Here is a 19,877-nt window from a genome sequence, read left to right as displayed (position 1 = left end):
TCAAAAAAAAGAAAGAAAATAAAATGTTTCAAGACAGAGATTACAATTATAAATGGAATCAGCATACTATCACAAGTTTCGTGAAGGGAAGCATGTTACCTGGGGTTAAAGGTAAACAGCATTTCTTTTTTTGGGGGGGGGGGTACAGAGTCTCACTCTGTCGCCCAGGCTGGAGTGCAGTGGCACGATCTCGGCTCACTGCAAGCTCCGCCTCCTGGGTTCACACCATTCTCCTGCCTCAGCCTCCTGAGTAGCTAGGACTACAGGTGCCCGCCACCACACCCGGCTAATTTTTTGCATTTTTAATAGAGATGGGGTTTCACCATGTTGGTCAGGATGGTCTCCATCTCCTGACCTCGTGATCCACCTGCCCTGGCCTCCCGAAGTGCTGGGATTACAAGCGTGAGCCACCGCGCCAGGCCGCATTTTTTTTAAGTCTTCTTATTTTTATTTCTCAAAAGTTTCATTTGTTATTTAGCTTTCTGACTCTGTGCTTGTGCCTTCAGCACTTTCACAACAATTTTCTTCTCCTCGATAAGGAAAGCACGCTTGATCTAGTCACGAACACATTTAGCATACGTGGAACCTGACATGTTTTTTTGTTTTGGACAATCTCATAAGAACTTCAGGTTTTAGGCCAGGCGCGGTGGCTCAAGCCTGTAATCCCAGCACTTTGGGAGGCTGAGGCGGGTGGATCACGAGGTCAGGAGATCGAGACCATCCTGGCTAACATGGTGAAACGCCGTCTCTACTAAAAATACAAAAAACTAGCCGGGCCTGGTGGCAGGCGCCTGTAGTCCCAGCTACTTGGGAGGCTGAGGCGGGAGAATGGCCTGAACCCGGGAGGCGGAGCTTGCAGTGAGCTGAGATCGCGCCACTGCACTCCAGCCTGGGCGACACAGCGAGACTCCGTCTCAAAAAAAAAAAAAAAAAAAAAATTCTGGTTTTACAGCATGAATCCCTTGAAGTCTGCCTGGGCACATGCCACATGCAGATTTTGGTGCTTTCCCATCCTTCTTGGTATAGAGGTAAACATTACCAAGGGTTTGGGACAGTCTACTTTTGTTAAGAGGCCATATTGTAGGAAAGCCTACATTGGTATGTCAAACGCTGGACCATTTTGAGTGCCTGTAGACAATGTCCCTGGAAGAGGAAGAAGCGGTAACCAGCATTTTAAAGTAGCAGAGGATTTAAAGCATCCTTTTAAATCTAAGAGGAATAAATAACAGGCTCAAGAATTGGAGAGTTTTACTACTCTGGAGATAGGAAGAAGTCAAAAACAGGTGGTTGAACCAAGCATAGTTTACAATTGAAGCTCTCTTCTCTCTTACTGAGAGAGCTGGGTTTTGAATACTTCTGACAGATACTCATTACTATTTTTAGTCGTAAGTTTTAAAATGCAGCATCTGCTGGAGGTTGCAGTGAGCTGAGATCATGCCACTGCCCTCCAGCCTGGGGGACAGAGAGCAAAACTCTGTCTCAAAAAATTAAATTTAAAAAATGCAGCATCTGTCCATGGTTGTTATAAAATAACTATTATCTTGTTTTATTACGGCCAATGTGTAGATCATTGTGAAGATTCAGCCATCCTCAAGCGGTTCACTGGCTCTTACCAGATCCTGCTCTTGACCCTCTTTGCAGTGCTGGCATCAACAGCTTTCATCTTCCTAGGTAAACAGTCCTTATATTCAATACCATGGACTTTGTCATGGAAACTGCTTTTTTTTTTTTTGAGAGAGTCACACTCTGTCACCCAGGCTGGAGTGCAGTAGTGTGATCTCGGCTCACTGCAACCTCCACCTCCCAGGTTCAAGCAATTCTCTGCCTCAGCCTCCCAAGTAGCTGGGATTACAGGTGCCCGCCACCACGCCCAGCTAATTTTTTGTATTTTGGGTAGAGACAGGGTTTCACCATCTTGGCCAGGCTGGTCTTGAACTCCTGACCTCGTGATTCACCCACCTTGGCCTCCCAAAGTGCTGGGATTACAGGCCTGAGCCACTGCGCCCGGCTGAAACTGCCTTCATTTTATTTCACAAACTAATAAGGATGAAAATTAGCTGCTTATCACATGTAATTTTAACAAGCAGTGTAAATTAAGTTAGCCTTGCTAGTCCTAGTAACCTAGTGGATTAAAGGTCCTCCTCAGCCGGGTGCCGTGGCTAACACCTGTAATCCCAGCACTTTGGGAGGCCGAGGCGGGTGAGTCACCTGAGTTCAGGAGTTCGAGACCAGCCTGGCCAACATGGTGAAAATTCATCTCTACTAAAAATAACGAAAATTAGCCGGTGTGGCGGTACACGCCTGTAATCCCAGCTACTTGGGAGGTTGAGGCAGAAGTGCTTGAACCTGGGAGATGGAGGTTGCAGTGAGCCAAGATAGTGCCACTGCACTTCGGCATGGGCTACAGAGCAAGACTCCGTTTCAAACAAACAAACAAAAAAACCAAGGCCCTCCTCACCTTACTAACAAGAAGCAACAAACTGGATTTGGCAAACACACACTACTCAGAAGTGGAAGCCACTACTAAATCTTGAGGTATAATAGCTACTTTTGCTGAAATTCAGTTAGGGATAATTCAAGTAATACAACAGACTGGGTGCAATGATTCATGCCTGTAATCCTAGCACTTTGGGAGGCCAAGGTGGGAGGATGGCTTGAGTCTAGAAATTTAAGACCAGCCTAGGCGACACAGTGAGACCCCATTTCCACAAAAAACCTTAAAAATTAGCTAGGTGTGGTGGTGGCACACATCTGTAGTCCCAGCTACTAGGAAAGCTGAGGCAGGAGTATTGCTTGAGCCAGGGAATTCAAGGTGGCAGTAAACCATGATTGTGCCACTATACTCCAGCAATATCCTGTGATGATTTTTGAGATGGAGTCCCACTGTCACCCAGGCTGGCGTGAAGTGGTGCAATCTCGGCTCACTGCAACCTCCACCGCCCAGTTTCAAGCAATTCTCTTGCCTCGGCCTCTCGAGTAGCTGGGATTACAGATACCCACTACCACACCTGGCTAATTTTTGTATTTTTAGTGACATGTTGGCCAGGTTGGTCTTGAATGCCTGACTTCAGGTGATCTGCCAACCTAGGCCTCTCAAAGTGCTGGGATTACAGGCGTGAGCCACCATGTACAGCCTAAAAAAAAAAAAAAAAAAGTTAACACATCACTATCATGTACATTCCATTTCCCCCCCTTTTTTTTTTTTTTTTTGAGACAGGAGTCTGGCTCTGTTGCCCAGGCTGGAGTGCAGTGGTGCCATCTTTACTCACTGCAAGCTTCGCCTCCTGGGTAATCACCATTCTCCTGCCTCAGCCTCCCGAGTAGCTAGGACTACAGCAGGTCACCACGACCAGCTAATTTTTTGTATTTTTAGTAGAGATGGGGTTTCACTGTGTTAGCCAGGATGGTCTCATCTCCTGACCTTATGATCTGCCCACTTTGGCCTCCCAAAGTGCTGGGATTACAGGCGTGAGCCACCACGCCATTTCCCCACCTTTTAGCCAAAATCTGAAGATAACTCTAAAGTGAGTTAAATTGGGATAAAAACTTCCTGTAATAGTGCACTACTACTTATTTTGAAGAATTATTTTTAGCAGTATTAATTCTCATTCTAGAGTTGACTTTGCCCTTTAAGGCCTTCCTCAGATATGCCTTGTGACATTCCCTTTGTCGTTTTTCCAGCATACAACGCCTTCCTAAACAAGATACAAACAGTTCCAGTTGTGTATGTACCAACTCTAGGAACACCACAACCAGGTAAAAAAGCCTCTGTCCTCTCTTTGAAAAGCTCAGACATACACGTTTAGTTCACTCAACTTTTCCCTCTTCTTTAGGTTCTTTTAACTCCGCAAGTTCTCCCCCTCACTTCATGAGTCTACAACCTCCATTGGCCCAAAGTCGGCTGCAACATTGGTTATGGAGTATAAGGCACTAATTTCTGCTTGGACAAGTTCCTTTTAACTGTAGGAGAATGAAGATTTCTAGTCCTAGACAAGAAGCCTAACAACAACTTCTACATTAAGTTTCCAGATAAGGCTTCTGAGAACTATAAATAAAGCATCCTAAGCTGTTTCTTAAAACTGGTGTGTTGGACTGTGTTGTAGAGAGTTAACTGTCAGCCGGGCGTGGTGGCTCACGGCCTGTAATCCCAGCACTTCGGGAAGCTGAGGCAGTAGGATCACCAGGTCCAGCAGTTTGAGACCAGCCTGACCAACATGGTGAAACCCTGTCTCTACTAAAAATACAAAAATTAGCCAGGCGTGGTGGCAGACACCTGTAATCCCAGCTACTTGGGAGGGTGAGACAAAGAACTGCTTGAACCCCGGAGGCAGAGGTTGCAGATCGCGCCACTGCACTCCAGCCTGGGAGACAGAGCAAGGCTCCATCTCTTAAAAAAACAAAAACACACACACACCCAACACAACACTTGAGATAGTATCACAATTAAAAAAACAAATTTACCCAATGAGCCTTAGGTGGTTAAAAATGCCCCCAAAGGGACTTTTAAAGTACTTGGCCACTTCCGTGCCCCAAATGACTCTAATATTCTTCTCTTTCTGGTTGCCCCTGAATACTTGAGACAGGAACTTCCTAACACTTAAACAAGACAATAAACAGGATTTATCCAAAATGTGTTTATTGAGATGGTTTCCCACTCATCTTGATTCAGAGTGCCTTTAGTGCTGCTTCCTCCTAAAGGAACATCCTGGAGGAAAAAGATTCAGAGATTAGCTGACATCAGTCCAGGTATTCTGCCCACCTCTCCCACAAAAGAAGCAGATGCATGATGATCCACCACATCTTTTATTTTTCACAACTCTTAGCTACCTACTCATTTATATATCACTTTGGTCACTTCATATCAATTTGAGCCCTTTTATCACCCATTGATCCCTGCTTTAGATAGTAGTGCTTTAAGATTAACACATAGTTTTTGATAGTTATCTACTTGAAAAAAAAGAAAAAAAAAAAGTTACCAAATCCAACACTTCCTGTCTGAAAATTTACATTATACATGGTCTCTGTCACTGTAAGATTAAAAGATCCTGAGAAATGTTTCCATTTCTAGAAAACAAACTCAAAGTCCCAAATCACAACATTAGTACACCATTTACCTTCTGTAAGCCTTGCTTTTCCTCCTGTAGGCTGGCAGAGGACAGTGGAGCAGCCAACACACAAAACTACCGTTTGTGCATGGCTAAAGACCGTGGTGATTTTATAGCATCCTGAAAGAAAAGCAGATAACATTTTTTTCCTCTATTACACCCATATCTTTCCTGCACTTATGCCCAACTCATCATCCATTACATTGTTTCCCAACACAAAAAAAGTAGGGATTGTATGTGAAATGTGATGGGACATCAAGTTGAAATGAATCACTTCTCCTAAGATGCAAAACTTTGCCAGTCTCATACACTCGAATTTTAAGAGTATCAGGGAAAATATTTTCCACAGGCGAAGAAACTGAAGCTGCTGGACAGCTTCAAGGATATGAGACAGCTCACACTCCAACATTTTCCAACTGTTATTGTCCAGTGCTTTCCCCACTACAGCAAGCCCTCTCCTCACCTGGGCATTTCACATCCATGAAGTAGGAATTGGGGCTCTGCACCAGGCGTTTCTTCTTGTGTTTCCTCTTCTCCTCTTCTGGGGAGGGATGAAGGAGATCCTTTGCGAGCTAAGAGGGACAGAAATGCAGAGATTTAGAAACCAACGGCGAAAATGGGATGGTCGAAAACAGCCCCCACTGTCACACACCGGGGAGAGATCGCCCCTCGCCGCCCCTGGTGTCTGCGCAGCTGGGCCGCCATCTTATCTCCTCTCCGCTCCCGTCTATGCGGGTGGCCCGTGGGCCGCTGCGGTCCCTGGAGTTAATGTCCTAAGTGCAGAGGGTAAATGAGAACCCTCTACGATCCGAAATCAGCGTGAAGGGGGCGTGCAGACAGAACAGCGAGATCTCCGCCGAAACCTGGACCAAAGCACTCACAGGCATATTCTCGTGTGGGTAGGTCGTCACCGCCGGAAAGGAGCGAAAGCGGAAATCCTGCCCCTTATATTGTGCACACTACAGGAAATGACGCAAGGATCTTGTGCCACCATGCTTGGAAGGTCCTGCTTTGGTCTGACGATGTGGGGAGACAAGGGAGCTGCCATTTTCGGAAGGTCTTTAACTGTCGTGACACATATGCGTCACCATGTTGAAAGGGTTACCTTGCTAATTTGAGGTCAGCGTTTGATCACTATCCAGGGATAAATGGACACTTTTAAAATTTTGTGTCATACTTTGACGTTTGGAGCCTAATAGGAAAGGTTGAGGAAAACACTAGGGAGAAGGAGCCATATCCGGGACTTCCGTACTATTTTTTAAATACCTATATTCTTAACTCTTTTTCTATTGGTTTAATTTAACAATTTAGGCCGGGCGCAGTGGCTCATGCGTGTAATCCCAGCACTTTGGGAGGCCAAGGCGGGTGGATCACCTGAGGTCAGCAGTTCGAGACCAGCCTGGCCAACATGGTGAAACCCCGTCTCTACTAAAAAAATGCAAAATTTCGCCAGACATGGTGGTGCATTCCTGTAATCCCAGATACTTGGGAAGCTGAGGCTGGAGAATCGCTTGAATCAGGAGGAGGAGATTGCAGTGGGCCGAGACCAAGTCATTGCACTCCAGCCTGGGCAGCAAGAGCGAAACTCGGTCTCAAAAAAAAAAAAAAAGTCAGGTTCCAGTGAAAGCAGGTATACACCAGAGTAAGTACAGTTCAGAGAGGTGAGCACGAATAATACATTGCTAAGGACGAAAAGTCCAGATCCAGGCAAAATAAGATAAAAAGAACCGATGGATTTTTATCAGGACAATTCACAAAAATTGAAGAGTAATTCAAAGGACTGGTAAAGCTGAGTATGGTGGCCCACATCTGTAATCCCAGCACTTTGGGAGGCTGAGGTGGGAGTATTGCTTGAGGCTCGGAGTTCAAGACCAGCCTGGGCAACATAGTGAGACTTCGTCTTTACAAAATATTGAAACAGCCAGGTGTGGTAGCTTGTGCCCATAGTCCCAGCTATTTGGGAGGATGAGGCAGAAGAATGGCTTGGGTCCAGGAGCCTGCGGCTGCAGTGACCTAGGATAGTGCCACTGTATTCCAATGTGGGTGATAGAATGACCCTGTCTCTAAAAAACATAAAAATAGACCAGACACAGTGGCTCACGCCTGTAATCCCAGCACTTTGGGAGGCCAAGGTGGGTGGATCCTTTGAGGTCAGAGTTCGAGACCAGCCTGACCAGCATGATGAAACCCCGTCTCTACTAAAAATACAAAAAAATTAGCCAGGTGTGGTATTGGGTACCTGTGATCCCAGCTACTCTGGAGGCTGAGGCAGGAGAAGCACATGAACCTGAGAGGCAGAAGTTGCAGTGAGCCGAGATCCTGCCATTTTACTCCAGCCTGGGTAACAGAGCAAGACTCGATCTAAAATAAATAAATAAATGAATATATAAATAAACAAACAAACAAACAGGTGAGACATGGTTTGGCCAGTGAAAAGAAATAGGGAAGACTCAAGGCGATAATGAGGGGTGAGAGAATGGACAAAAGGAGATTGAATAGGTTAGCTTGGGAAGGGACAAGCATGGACACGGAAGGTGATGGGGGTAAGCGAAATGACAAAAGATGCCTTCTTACAACCAGTGCGCTTTTTTTTTTTTTTTTTAGACGCAGTTTTGCTCTTGTTGCCCAGGCTATAGTGCAATGGTGCCATCTCGGCTTGCCGCAACCTCCGCCTCCCGCATTCAAGCGATTCTCCTTGCCTCAGCCTCCCGAGTAGCTGGGATTACAGGCATGCGGCACCACGCCCAGCCAATTTTGTATTTTAGTAGAGATGGGGTTTCACCATGTTGGTCAAGCTGATATTGAACTCCCGACCTCACATGATCCACCCACCTCAGCCTCCCAAAGTGCTGGAATTACAGGTGTGAGCCACCACGCCCGGCCTTTAATTTTTTTATAGGCAGCCAGAATAGGCTCGAGAGAGACTCCTTTGAATAATTTTTTATTTGCTGGTTTCAGTGGCTCACGCCTGTAATCCCAGCACTTTGGGAGACTGAGGCGGGTGGATCATGTGAGGTCGGGGGTTCGAGACCAGCCTGGCCAACATGGTGAAACCCCATCTCTACTAAAAATACAAAAAAAAATTTAGCTAGGTGTGGTGGCGGGTGCCTGTAATCCCAGCTACTTGGGAAGCTGAGGCTGGAGAATCGCTTGAACCCAAGAGGCGGAGGTTGCAGTGACCAGAGATTGAGCCATTGCACTTCAGCCTGGGTGACAAGAGCAAGACTGTCTCAAAAAATAAAATAAAAATAAAGGCTGGGCGCAGTGGCTCACGCCTGTAATCCCAGGCCTTTGGGAGGCAGAGGTGGATGGATCACCTGAGGTCGAGAGTTCGAGACCAGTCTGACCAACATGGAGAAACCCCATCTCTACTAAAAATACAAAATTAGCTGGGGGTGGTGACGGATGCCTGTAATTTCAGCTACTCGCAAGGCTTAGGCAGGAGAATCGCTTGAATCCGGGAGCCGAAAGTTGCGGTTAGCCAAGATCACACCATTGCACTCCAGCCTGGGCAACAAGAGCAAAACTCCGCCTCAAAATAAATAATAAAAATGAGAAAAAAAAAAAAAAGGCCGGGCATGGTGGCTCACGCCTGTCATCCCAGCACTTTGGAAGACCGAGGCAGGCGGATCACGAGGTCAGGAGATCGAGACCATCCTGGCTAACATGGTGAAACCCCGTCTCTACCTAAAATACAAAAATTTAGCCGGGTGGTGGCGGGCACCTGTAGTCCTAGCTACTCAGGAGACTGAGGCAGGCAAATGGCGTGAACCTGGGATGCGGAGCTTGCAGTGAACCGAGATCGTGCCACTGCACCCCAGCCTGGGCGACAGAGCGAGACTCCGTCTCAAAAAAAAATAGGGCCGGGCGCGGTGGTTTACGCCTGTAATCCCAGCACTTTGGGAGGCCGAGGCGGGCGGATCACAAGGTCAAGGGATCGAGACCATCTGGCCAACGTGGTGAAACCCCGTCTCTACTAAAGATACAAAAATTAGCTGGGCTTCGTGGCAGGCACCTGTAATCCCAGCTACTCCAGAGGCTGAGGCACAAGAATCGCTTGAACCAGGGAAGCAGAGGTTGCAGTGAGCCGAGATCGTGCCACTGCACTCCAGCCTGGCGACAGAGCAAGGCTGTGTTTCAAAAAAATTAATTAATTAATTAATTAAAAATAAATAAACAAAAAAAATTTGTTGAGACAGGATCTTACTCTATCACCGAGTCTGGAGTGCAGTAGCATAATCATGGCTCACTACAGCCTTGGACTCCTGGGCTCAAGTGATCTGCCCACTTCTGCCCCCCAAGTAGCTAGGGCTGGGACTACAGGCGCACACCACCATGTATGGCTTGCTTATTTATTTATTTATTTATTTATTTATTTATTGTCGAAGCAGAGTCTCAGTATGTTGCCCAGGCTGGTCTTGAACTCCTGGACCCAAGGGATCCTCTCACGTTGGCCTCCCAAAGTGCTGGGATTACAAGTGTGAGCCACCGCACTAGGTCTTAAATAATTTCTTTCTTTCGTTTTTCGTATTTTCTTCCACCCCCAGCACACATATAGCAAGAATAATTTTTTTTCTAAAGGCAGAGATACACTTGTGTCTTTATAGCCATGCTGTCCATATTTCAGCCTCCTGGTTACCAAGGCTACTCGTTCATGGCCTATTGAGTGAGATTTCAGGAGTACTGCACCTTAAGTGGGCCATATTAAAAGATCCACGTGAAGAATGACATTTTTAGTTCAAATCTCTGTTTTCTTAAGCTATTTGGTCAGAGAAATCACACATGCAGCCCCCATTAGAGAGGTCGTTCCAACCGAAGCACCAGGACGTGTCTAGGTAGGCTGAGTGTTGGGGCGGTGGGGCCGATTCTGTAAATTATTACGTTTTCACCCTGTTCCACCAGGGGGCAGACTGAGTCAACAAATAACCTACTTCTGCGCATCCCGCTTTTTTCAAAGGGAATTGGGATCCATAGAACTAAGGGCTTGGACAACGCTAAAATTCTGGAACTGACTTTTACGCAGCCCCAGAAACCGATGATAACTCATCTTCTAGCTTCGTTGAATAGCACCTCCAAAAATCAGCCCCATTTTTTTTTCAATTTCTAGTGCCCTACCTACCTTCACCGTTATTCCCAAAACTCCTTCTCTCTTCCCCTAATCCCTCTAAAATTTCTCTTCCCCTGGTCGTCCTGGTTAAACCTCTACTTCCCTTCACCCCAGACTCTGGCCTCAGAATGGAAGAGTAAGGTCGTAAGAGGGGAGCTACAGTTACCAAAAGGCTGTGGAAAATAGCGAGACAGGTAGGCCGGCCTAAGCTGGGAAGGGAAAACGGAGAGAACAGCTGCGGGGCTGGCCGCCTTGGCCTGCCCAAAAGGGTGGGCGGGCAGGGGGGTGGAGCCCGGAGGGGTGCCGCCTCTCCTTTTCCCGGAGCCTGGGCGGAGAGGGAGGAAAACTTCTTCCTGGCCTGGGCTCCGTGCTGCTCTGTTTGCCAACCGTCCAGTCCCGCCTACCAGTGCCGGGAGCTCCCTACCCCTCCCCCGGCTCCCCCGGTGTCCGCCATGGCCAAAGCCTACGACCACCTCTTCAAGTTGCTGCTGATCGGGGACTCGGGGGTGGGCAAGACTTGTCTGATCATTCGCTTTGCAGAGGACAACTTCAACAACACTTACATCTCCACCATTGGTGAGCCCGCTGGCCATGTCCCAGACCCCTACTGTCTTGTGACCTCCTTCTCAGGCTCCCGGATTACTAGTGACCCCACTTTTCAGTCCCCTTAGAGTAAGGCTCCTAAATTCTAGTCCCTCAACCCCTGGCTCTGACCCCTCCCCCATGCATGTCTCTGTATAGTAACCAAACCTCTCACCTCTCTGAGGCCTTCAGGTAACTCTTCAACTGCTGCCAGCTCCTCATTTTCTTGGTGCCATCACCTTAGTTTCCCAAAATCCACAAGAACTCTTCTCTCTTTTTCTCTGTACCCCTCTTCCCCTACCCCCACCACTTAGAACTCTCTCGACCCATTCTCCACGTTTCCTGTATCCCTGTCTGCCACATCTTTTTCTCCCGATCCGATCTGTTAGCCTCTTTCCCTCTTGCCGACCTTCAAACTCTCCCATTGCGTCCCCAGCTCACCATCTACTTCCCAGGTTCCCTGCCCCAGTCTCCCTGCACCTCAGCTGAACAGGGGTTTGGGAAGGGTGGAACAAGGTGGCTGGGTGTGCTGGAGGGCGGCCCAAGGACTGTGATCATGAATATGCAGCCAGCTTGGTGAGGAACGTGGAAATGAGGGGACTTTTGGGGTCTCTGAGTCAGCCTGGTGACTCATCCTCCTCCCAGGGGCCCCCAGCAGGCTTGGGGGAGGTGCCCAAGTTTCTACTAAGAAGAACATTGTCTCCCCTCCTCCCTTCTTTCTTCATCTCCTCTGGCTTGGGAAATAGACAGGAAGAGTCTTATGACAATACTGGTTACAAAGGAAAAGGAAAAATGCCCCCCTTTCCTAATTGTCTCAAAAGTAATCCTGCTTAGCCTCAGACTTTCCTAGTGCCAAGTTTGGCCCACTAGTTAATTCACATAGACTGGCTTCAGCTACTTTTTTCCTTACTCTCTACTAGGAGGGTGAGTGGAATACCAAGAGTAGAGGGCCCTAAGAAAACAGAGAAGAGGAATGTGAAAGTAATATCTGGGGGGGAGACAGAGACTGAGTTCAGAGAGTTGTCAGCTGGTATAGCTGAATGGACCCAAGAGGTGGCCTAAGGATCTTAAGCCTCCATGCAGAATTTTCATCACCTTTCCTCTCCCAAAATCCAAAAAACGTAAATAAAAATAGTATTCTTGCTATACAAATACAGCTTTGGGAAAATTCTCCTAGCTTGGCATTTCCAACAAGATTGCTCCCCAAGTGCCTCTCCTGCAGAATTTCTGGTGCTGACACTGCTCCCTTCCTGTCCCTCCCATCACACAGTTTTACATGTGTGCATGCATGTCTCAACTTCAGTGCATACTTTCCGCCCCTAGGAATTGATTTCAAGATCCGCACTGTGGATATAGAGGGGAAGAAGATCAAACTACAAGTCTGGTAAGTGAATCCTCTGGGACGCCTCACCAGACTTCCTCATTTACCTCCTACACGCTTTTCCTTCTATTTTGTTTCATTTCTCTTCCTTTCCTCATTGCTCCTTCTAGCACTTCTAATCTATTTCTCTGGATGCACTCAGCTGTCCTTCTGTCTCTCTTCCTGCTCTCCCAACTAGTTCCAGCTTTTTTGTAACTCTTGCCTCCTCTGGCTACAGAGCATCCTCTTAATTTGACAGCAAACAACTGTTCAGTCATAACGTGGAAACAGGCTGTGAGCCGTTAAAAGGCAAAGGCAGAATTAAGATTTGACTCTAAGTCTAGTGTTTTCTCCAAAATATGGTGAGCCCAGAGAGCCAAATATAGACCCTGAAGGTGTTTAAGTGGTATGAAGCTTAGTGGAGGCATAATGCTATGACATATAAGAGCAGAGTGGTGCACAAATCCGGTTCTTTTATTTATCTGCTGCCTGACCTTCATGAATTATTCAGCCTATCCATATCTGTTTCCTCTTTTTTTTTATTTTTTGAGACAGAGTCTTGCTCTTATCGCCCAGGCTGGAGTACAATGGCACAATCTCAGCTTACTGCAACCTCCGCCTCCTGGGTTCAAGTGATTCTCCCACCTCAGCCTCCCAAGTAGCTGGGATTACAGGCGCCCGCCACCACGCCCGGCTAATTTTTGTATTTTTAGTAGAGACGAGGTTTCACCACGTTGGCCAGGCTGGTCTCGAACTCCTGACCTCAGGTGATCCACCCGCCTCGGCTTCCCAAAGTGTTGGGATCACAGGCGCGAGCCACGGCCCCCGACATGTTTCCTTATTTGTAAAATAGGGACAATAATACATGTCTTACAAGGAGAGAGTAAAGATTAGATAAAATGATACATACGCAGTGCTGGACACATAGCAAGCATTCAATGAATAAGCAAGGACATCTTGTTTCTTGGGCCACTACCATCTCTGGAAATCAGGTCAACTGTCTTTAATCCCACTCCCCTTTACTGTTTCCTTATTCTGTTACCCCACCATGTTGCAAAAGCTAAATTCTTGCGAGAGAGGAAGAATTCTTCCATTAGAGAATTCTTTCCTCTATTCCATTCCATGAAACCTTCTCCTTCTTTAGGGACACGGCTGGCCAAGAGCGATTCAAGACAATAACTACTGCCTACTACCGTGGAGCCATGGTATGAAGTGTGGGTCTGGACAAAGGATGAAGGATGAGGCCACAGAATATATTATGGATACAAAGGGTCAGGGGTTGAGGCAGGTAAAAATGGGAGGGGTGTAGTGTGGGTTGCAGAGGGCCCAACCTGGCCTAGTGTTTAGACCCATGGATGGAACTTGCCGGGTCACTTACAGGGCAGTGGGAAGCCTCAATGGGAATACGGTCCAAGTTGAATTTTGTCATCTCCCAGGGCATTATCCTAGTATACGACATCACGGATGAGAAATCTTTTGAGAATATTCAGAACTGGATGAAAAGCATCAAGGAGGTGAGGACCCTCCAGAAGAGATGGGGGAACTGGATAGAACCTGGAGAATGAAGGGAGCCATAAGGATAGGCAGGACCTAACTTTTTTTTTTTTTTTTTTGAAATGAAGTTTCACTCTTGTTGCCTGGGCTGGAGTGCAATGGCACCATCTTGGCTCACTGCAACCTGACTCCCGGGTTCAAATGATCCTCCTGCCTCAGCCTCCCAAATAGCTAGGATTACAGGCATGCACCACCATGCTCAGCTACTTTTGTATTTTTAGTAGAGATGGGGTTTTACCATGTTGATCAGGCTGGTCTTGAACTCCTGCATCAGGTGATCCACCCGCCTTGGCCTCCCAAAGTGCTGGGATTACAGGTGTGAGCCACCGCCCCCGGCTGGCAGGACCTAGCTTTTACTTGTCTTTTGCCCCTCCAGAATGCCTCGGCTGGGGTGGAACGCCTCTTGCTAGGGAACAAATGTGACATGGAGGCCAAGAGGAAGGTGCAGAAGGAGCAGGCCGATAAGGTGAGGGCCAGGCTGAGCAATTTCTAGAACTGGGCTGGGAGGGCCAAGATAGGTTGCATTACAGAGGACTTGGCTGCTGTCCTTAATTCAGTTCTCTCCTTCCCACTTCACCCCTTATAGTTGGCTCGAGAGCACGGGATCCGATTTTTCGAAACTAGTGCTAAATCCAGTATGAATGTGGATGAGGTGAGATCCACACCCCCATCCCCGACCAAGAGAGAAAGTATTAGAAGGTAGATTCTCCTCCCTCCAAACTGATTCTATTCCCCACTTTAGGCTTTTAGCTCCCTGGCCCGGGACATCTTGCTCAAGTCAGGAGGCCGGAGATCAGTAAGTTAGTTTTGCTGGACTAGGTACAACTCTGGTGTGTGTGTGTTGGTGTTGATAAGAACTGAGGGAAGCAATGCTAAGATTTCTCATGAGGGTGGATTCACTTCAAACAGTTTATACCCTCACACCCTAACCAGCCATTCACACCATGACCCCTGTGCCCTTCTCCCTCTAGGGAAACGGCAACAAGCCTCCCAGTACTGACCTGAAAACTTGCGACAAGAAGACCACCAACAAGTGCTCCCTGGGCTGAGGACCCTTTCTCGCCTCCCCACCCTGGAAGCTGGACCTGAGGGAGACAGGGCAAAGGGAGTGAGCAGGGGAGAAATAGCAGAGGGGCTTGGAGGGACACATAGGTAGATGGTAAAGAGAAGGAGGAATAAAAGGAGAAGAGAAAAGGGAAAAGCAGAAAGGAAAAGAAGGAAGAGAGAGGAGGGAGAAGGGAGAGGAATGGATTGAGGTAAGGGTAAGGTAAGAAGGTAAGGAGGTAGGAAGAGGGAGGAGGAAAGGAAGGGGAGATGGCCTCAGGCTTCAGACCTTACCTGGGTTTTCAGGGCAAACATAATGTAAATACACTGATTTATTCTGTTACTAGATCAGGTTTTAGGGTCCTGCAAAGGGCTAGCTCGGCACTACACTAGCAGATTTGCTCCTGTTCTGTCACTTTTCATGGTCTTTAATAAAGGCCACCATTTGCACAAATGTTCCTGTTTTGGGTAACTTGGATTATTGTCAGAATTGTTCTCCACTCAAATCCAATTATTGTGTCTTCAAAGTGATTGATCTGCCTGAATCAGGCTGGGTTTCTGTGGAACCAGGACTAATCCTACCGCTGTCTCTTCCCCAGCTGTTCAGTTGGTAAGGAAAATAGCAAAGAGCAGGAGCTAGAGTGATCTGAAGGTCTGGATATCCTCTTTCCGCTATGGAGTCTGGATGCCCTTGTGGGCAGAGCCTTGTCCTGAGCACAGGAAATTCCAAGCGAGAAGGACTCTTAACAGTCCTGGCGTCAGGGAAATAACTGCACCTAGTGTTTTATCCAGTGATTTGTGCAAGCTTCTTTGATTCTGCCAGCAATCCATTTAGGTATTTGATAGGCATTAATATCTGCTTTTATTAGTGAGGAAAATGAGTTCATTTATTCATAGATGTCTATTGAGTAATTTAAATATATATTGAGCATCTACTAAGTGCCAGGCACTATGGCCAGTTATTTTATTTATTTATTTATTCATTTATTTTTAGAGACAGAGTCTTGCTCTGTCTCCCAGGCTGGAGTGCAACAGTGCGATCTCGGCTCACTGCAACCTCTGCCTCCTGCCTCAGCCTCTCAAGTAGCTGGGATTACAGGCATGAGCCACCATGCCTGGCCACAATAGTCAGTTAATATAGCCCTTGGGTGGTACAAGGACTTTTTTTTTTTTTAAACCGAGTCTGGCTCTGTCGCCCAGGCTGGAGTGCAGTGGCATGATCCCAGCTCATTGCAACCTCTGCCTCCCGGGTTCAAGTGATTCTTATGCCTCAGCCTCCCGAGTAGCTGGGATTACAGGCACGCACCACCACACCTGGCTAATTTTTGTGTTTTTAGTAGAGACAGGGTTTTGCCATGTTGGCCAGGCTGGTCTTGAACTCATGGGCTCAAGTGATTGTCCTGCCTCAGTCTCCCAAACTGCTGGGATTACAGGCGTGAGCCACTGCGCCCAGCCTGGGACAAGCAAATTTTAACAAAAACAGCTCTTTGGCTGGGCGTGGTGGATCACGACAGGAGTTCAAGACCAGCCTGGCCAACATAGTGAAACCCCGTCTCTACTAAAAATAAAAAAAAAATTAGAGGGTGCCTGTAGTCCCAGCTACTTGGGATGCTGAGGCAGAAGACCCGCTTAAACCTGGGAAGCGGAGGTTGCAGTGAGCCGAGATCACACCACTGCATTCCAGCCTGGGCAACATGGCCAGACTCTGTCTCAAAAAAACAAAACAAAAACAGCTCCTTACTGAATAACAAAGATGGCAAAACTACTGGAAATGCAAATGAAAATTCAGGCTTGGGCTGGGCACGGTGTCTCACACCTGTAGTCCCAGCCCTTTGGGAGGCCAAGGTGGGTGAATCACTTCAGGTTGGGAGTTCGAGACCAGCCTGCCCAACATGACAAAACCCCATCTCTACTAAAAATACAAAAAAATTTAGCTGGGTGTGGTGGCGGGTGCCTGTAATCCCAGCTACTCAGGAGGCTGAGGCAGGAGAATCACTTGAACCTGGGAGGCGAAGGTCGTGAGCAGAGATCGCGCCATTACACTCCAGCCTGGAGACAGACTCCATCTTAAAAAAAAAAAAAGAAGAAAAGAAAATTCAGGCTTGATGCACAGCATCCTTAAGTATATATATATTATATATTACAATATATAATTACATATAACATAAATATAAGGAAATATATAATTTATAAAATATAAATATATAAAATACATAAATATATTATAAAATTATATAATATATAATTATTTATAATGTATATTTTAATATATAATATATATATATCCCCCTTTCACCGTACATAATATTTTTTACACAGCAAAATGTAGTAACTTGATAAATGCAGTAAGTATCCAAGCATTGATGGGGTAATGATAAGCTTTATTTGTGGCTTATGTGTAAGTTCTTTTTTTTTTTCTTTTTGAAATGAAGTCTCACTCTTGTTGCCCAGGCTGGAGTACAATGGTGTGATCTCGGCTCACCGCAACCTCTACCTCCCGGGTTCAAGTGATTCTCCTGCCTCAGCCTCCCGAGTAGCTGGGATTACAGGCATAGGGCACCATGCCCAGCTAATTTTGTATTTTTAGTAGAGGTGGGGTTTCTCCATGTTGGTCAGGCTGGTCTCAAACTCCCAACCTCAGGTGATCCACCCACCTTGGCCTCCCAAAGTGCTGGGATTACAGGCGTGAGCCACCGCGCCCAGCCAGATACACTGTCAATCCCAAAATAAAGTGTTCTATCCCTTAGAGCTGTTGGGGAGGGTAGAAGCGGTGGTCTTTAGCCCAGAAAGATGCCTTGGGGGAGGAGAATGGGGAGCAGAATTAACAAGAAAAAAAATACGGAAATAAGCCCTTTGATTTTCAGAGGTGGGGTCCACATTATTTTATTAGTGCCCATGTTTATATAAAGTTTATGTTTTGTTTTGTTTTGTTTTGTTTTTTGAGACGGAGTCTCGCTCTGTCGCCCGGGCTGGAGTGCAGTGGCCGGATCTCAGCTCACTGCAAGCTCCGCCTCCCGGGTTCACGCCATTCTCCTGCCTCAGCCTCCCGAGTAGCTGGGACTACAGGCGCCCGCCACCTCGCCCGGCTAGTTTTTTGTATTTTTTTTTTAGTAGAGACGGGGTTTCACCGTGTTCGCCAGGATGGTCTCCATCCTCTGACCTCATGATCCGTCCGTCTCGGCCTCCCAAAGTGCTGGGATTACAGGCTTCAGCCACCGTGCCCGGCCTATATGAAGTTTATTTAAGTACCTCCTTGTCTATCGAGCATCTGAGAAAACTAAAATCACATGGTCCCAATGTCTTGGGAGGCTGCAGGTAACACATATGTGAAACTAGGGGGCAAATTAGGGCAGAATTAGGGTAGATTAATACATTACCAAGGCCCAGGGCGGTGGCTTACGCCTGTAATCCCAGCACTTTGGGAAGCTGAGATGGAGGCAGGTGGATCCCTTGAGCTCAGGAGTTCCAGATCAGCCTGTGCAACATGGCAAAACCTCCTCTCTACCAAAAATACAAAAAATTTTAGCCAGGCATGGTGGCACGTGCCTATGGTCCCAGCTACTCGGGAGGTTGAGGTGGGAGGATCCCTCGAACCCAGGACGGGGAGGTTGCAGTGAACCACGATCACACCACTGCATTCTGGCCTGGGTGACAAACCGAGACCCTAAGAAAAAAAATAAAAGTAAATGAAAATTCATTATCAGACAGTAAAGCATGAACCCAGAGTGCTGGTCAAGTCATTGCAGGTCTGAGTGTATATCAGGGTTTCACTACATAGGATGAAAAGCAGGCAATGAATCTTTGGCCTGGATGTTGACAGTCTAGGCTCAAGCCTCAGCTTTCCCACTCACTAGCTTGCTGACCTTGGACAAGTCACTTATATTCTCTGAACTTACTCATGAAACGGAGACACATTTCATTTGCCTCTCGCAAGAAAAAGTCCTGGTAAATGCACATTAGCATTTCCGTTTCACACAGAACACTGAGAGTCAGATACTGTCCTAAGATCATGGAGTTAATAACCACCAGAACCTAGACTCAACACTTATTGGAACTTCAAATCTCATGTTTTTCTCATTGCACTTATGATTACTCCACTATGTAGGAGCAAGGGAGAGTTGAGAACATTTGAAGAGGTTATGCAAAGGACCAGCTCTGCGGAGTAGGCTTAGCAAGTAACAGGAGGGAAGGTGACACCGTTCATCTGTGTGGCGGAGTGGGAGCCAGGAGACAAGGAGAAAGTTTCACGTTCGCCATGTGTCTCGGATATTCCCGCTTCTGCAGGGACGAGAACGCGCAGTTTCGCCTCCATCCCTTGACCTCCAACACAGTTTCTCCACTGGACCATCGGTGCCGATGAAGGGGCAGCTGCAGAAGGATGACAGAGAAACTGAAGCTTGACGGTGAATCCTAGGGTTTTAAGGAGAGAGCAAAGTCCTGGGACAGCGACGTATTGTCCCTGCTCACCAGCCCAGAATGAACAAACAGGCGCCAGCCAGGGAGCAGCGAGCCAAGAATCCGGACGAACCTCTGCAACCGCCATTTGCCATTCTCGCAAAGACTACCGGGACCACAATGCAACGGGGCGCCGAGCTAACTCCCAGCAGGCGAGGCGCCACCGACCGCGGAAGACTACAAGCCCCAGCGGGCTACGACGGAACGCGCCCGGGAACACCGGGCCCCCAGCTCGGGCCAGCGCCCGAGGATCATCCACAGGGCTAGATGGCTGCGTCGGGGGCGGGAGCGGAGGTGAGCGTGCGCTAGGGCCCTGCGCCCCCGCCGGCCCTTCCTCCAGCGCTCTGTGGACCCCGCAGAAGGCGTTCGCCTTCCTAGCCCGCAAACGCGTAGTCGATTTTTCTCGCTGTGGCAACGGGGACGTCCCGAAAGATCCTCTGCTCCGATAGGCAACTTCGGCCTTCCCTGCCCTGACCTGGAACCTCTGGGAGGGCTGCAGAGTAAGTGCCGCCTCTGCGCTCTGACGGAGGCAGGAGGCCTGCGGAATAGGTCCCTCTGTTCCGACAGGTGCGACACTTAGCGCTCCATGCCTGCGGGCTCCGGGAGGCATGGCCTCCCCCAGGGCCGCCACCTCTGCTGGTTGCTCTGTGCTTTCACCTTAAAGCTCTGG

The 19,877-nt window shown here is 47.7% G+C and overlaps 4 protein-coding genes and 1 pseudogene across 5 annotated transcripts in view; 3 read left to right on the top strand and 2 right to left on the bottom strand.

Annotated features, from left to right (window-relative positions):
* NUP210L (nucleoporin 210 like) overlaps positions 1 to 4,079 on the top strand; it is a gene marked incomplete at its 5' end in the record, with an annotated part of 68,126 nt that extends 64,047 nt beyond the window's left edge. The window contains 3 exons of the mRNA XM_017857472.1: positions 1,567 to 1,671; positions 3,682 to 3,756; positions 3,834 to 4,079. Coding sequence (XP_017712961.1) covers positions 1,567 to 1,671; positions 3,682 to 3,756; positions 3,834 to 3,934 — 281 coding nt within the window. The remainder of the gene's footprint in view (positions 1 to 1,566; positions 1,672 to 3,681; positions 3,757 to 3,833) is intronic.
* LOC108518855 (60S ribosomal protein L34-like) lies at positions 404 to 1,396 on the bottom strand (annotated as a pseudogene).
* A 540-nt stretch (positions 4,080 to 4,619) lies between the features above and the next one.
* On the bottom strand, positions 4,620 to 6,035 carry RPS27 (ribosomal protein S27). Its single transcript, XM_017857543.1, has 4 exons — positions 5,987 to 6,035; positions 5,569 to 5,677; positions 5,115 to 5,225; positions 4,620 to 4,705 (listed from the first exon to the last, which is right to left on the bottom strand). Exons 1-4 carry the CDS (start codon positions 5,990 to 5,992, stop codon positions 4,677 to 4,679), a joined length of 255 nt encoding a protein of 84 aa, XP_017713032.1. The 5' UTR covers positions 5,993 to 6,035; the 3' UTR covers positions 4,620 to 4,676.
* A 4,483-nt stretch (positions 6,036 to 10,518) lies between these two features.
* Positions 10,519 to 15,206, top strand: RAB13 (RAB13, member RAS oncogene family). Of its 2 annotated transcripts, XM_017857529.1 has the most exons (8): positions 10,519 to 10,788; positions 12,118 to 12,178; positions 13,299 to 13,359; positions 13,591 to 13,668; positions 14,085 to 14,174; positions 14,295 to 14,360; positions 14,451 to 14,504; positions 14,680 to 15,206. In XM_017857529.1, exons 1-8 carry the CDS (start codon positions 10,665 to 10,667, stop codon positions 14,755 to 14,757), a joined length of 612 nt encoding a protein of 203 aa, XP_017713018.1. In that variant the 5' UTR covers positions 10,519 to 10,664; the 3' UTR covers positions 14,758 to 15,206. The 2 variants fall into 2 exon arrangements, with proteins under 2 accessions (XP_017713018.1, XP_017713017.1); XM_017857528.1 differs by lacking the exon at positions 13,591 to 13,668 and having other exon boundaries at positions 10,533 to 10,788.
* Positions 15,207 to 19,772: 4,566 nt separating this feature from the next.
* The window catches only part of JTB (jumping translocation breakpoint), a 5,866-nt gene continuing 5,761 nt past the window's right edge, over positions 19,773 to 19,877 (top strand). The window contains exon 1 of the mRNA XM_017857530.1: positions 19,773 to 19,875. Within this exon, the coding sequence (XP_017713019.1) occupies positions 19,794 to 19,875 (82 nt within the window). The 5' untranslated portion in view covers positions 19,773 to 19,793. The remainder of the gene's footprint in view (positions 19,876 to 19,877) is intronic.

The sequence above is a fragment of the Rhinopithecus bieti genome, unplaced genomic scaffold, assembly GCF_001698545.2.
Source record: "Rhinopithecus bieti isolate Rb0 unplaced genomic scaffold, ASM169854v2 scaffold_45389, whole genome shotgun sequence".
NCBI classification, from domain to species: domain Eukaryota; kingdom Metazoa; phylum Chordata; class Mammalia; order Primates; family Cercopithecidae; genus Rhinopithecus; species Rhinopithecus bieti.
This window is presented reverse-complemented; position numbering and strand designations above follow the sequence as displayed.

Bases quoted from the DNA above. Each gene is read 5' to 3' on its own strand.
- RPS27 (XM_017857543.1), bottom strand. The intron at 5,226-5,568 runs GTGAGGAGAGGG...CTTTTCTTTCAG, and splicing joins CATGGATGTGAAATGCCCAG to GATGCTATAAAATCACCACG. The intron at 4,706-5,114 runs GTAAATGGTGTA...TTTTTCCTCCAG, and splicing joins AAAAGCAAGGCTTACAGAAG to GATGTTCCTTTAGGAGGAAG.
- RAB13 (XM_017857529.1), top strand. From the start codon at position 10,665: ATGGCCAAAGCCTACGACCACCTCTTCAAGTTGCTGCTGATCGGGGAC. The intron at 10,789-12,117 runs GTGAGCCCGCTG...TTCCGCCCCTAG, and splicing joins CACTTACATCTCCACCATTG to GAATTGATTTCAAGATCCGC. The intron at 14,505-14,679 runs GTAAGTTAGTTT...TTCTCCCTCTAG, and splicing joins AGTCAGGAGGCCGGAGATCA to GGAAACGGCAACAAGCCTCC.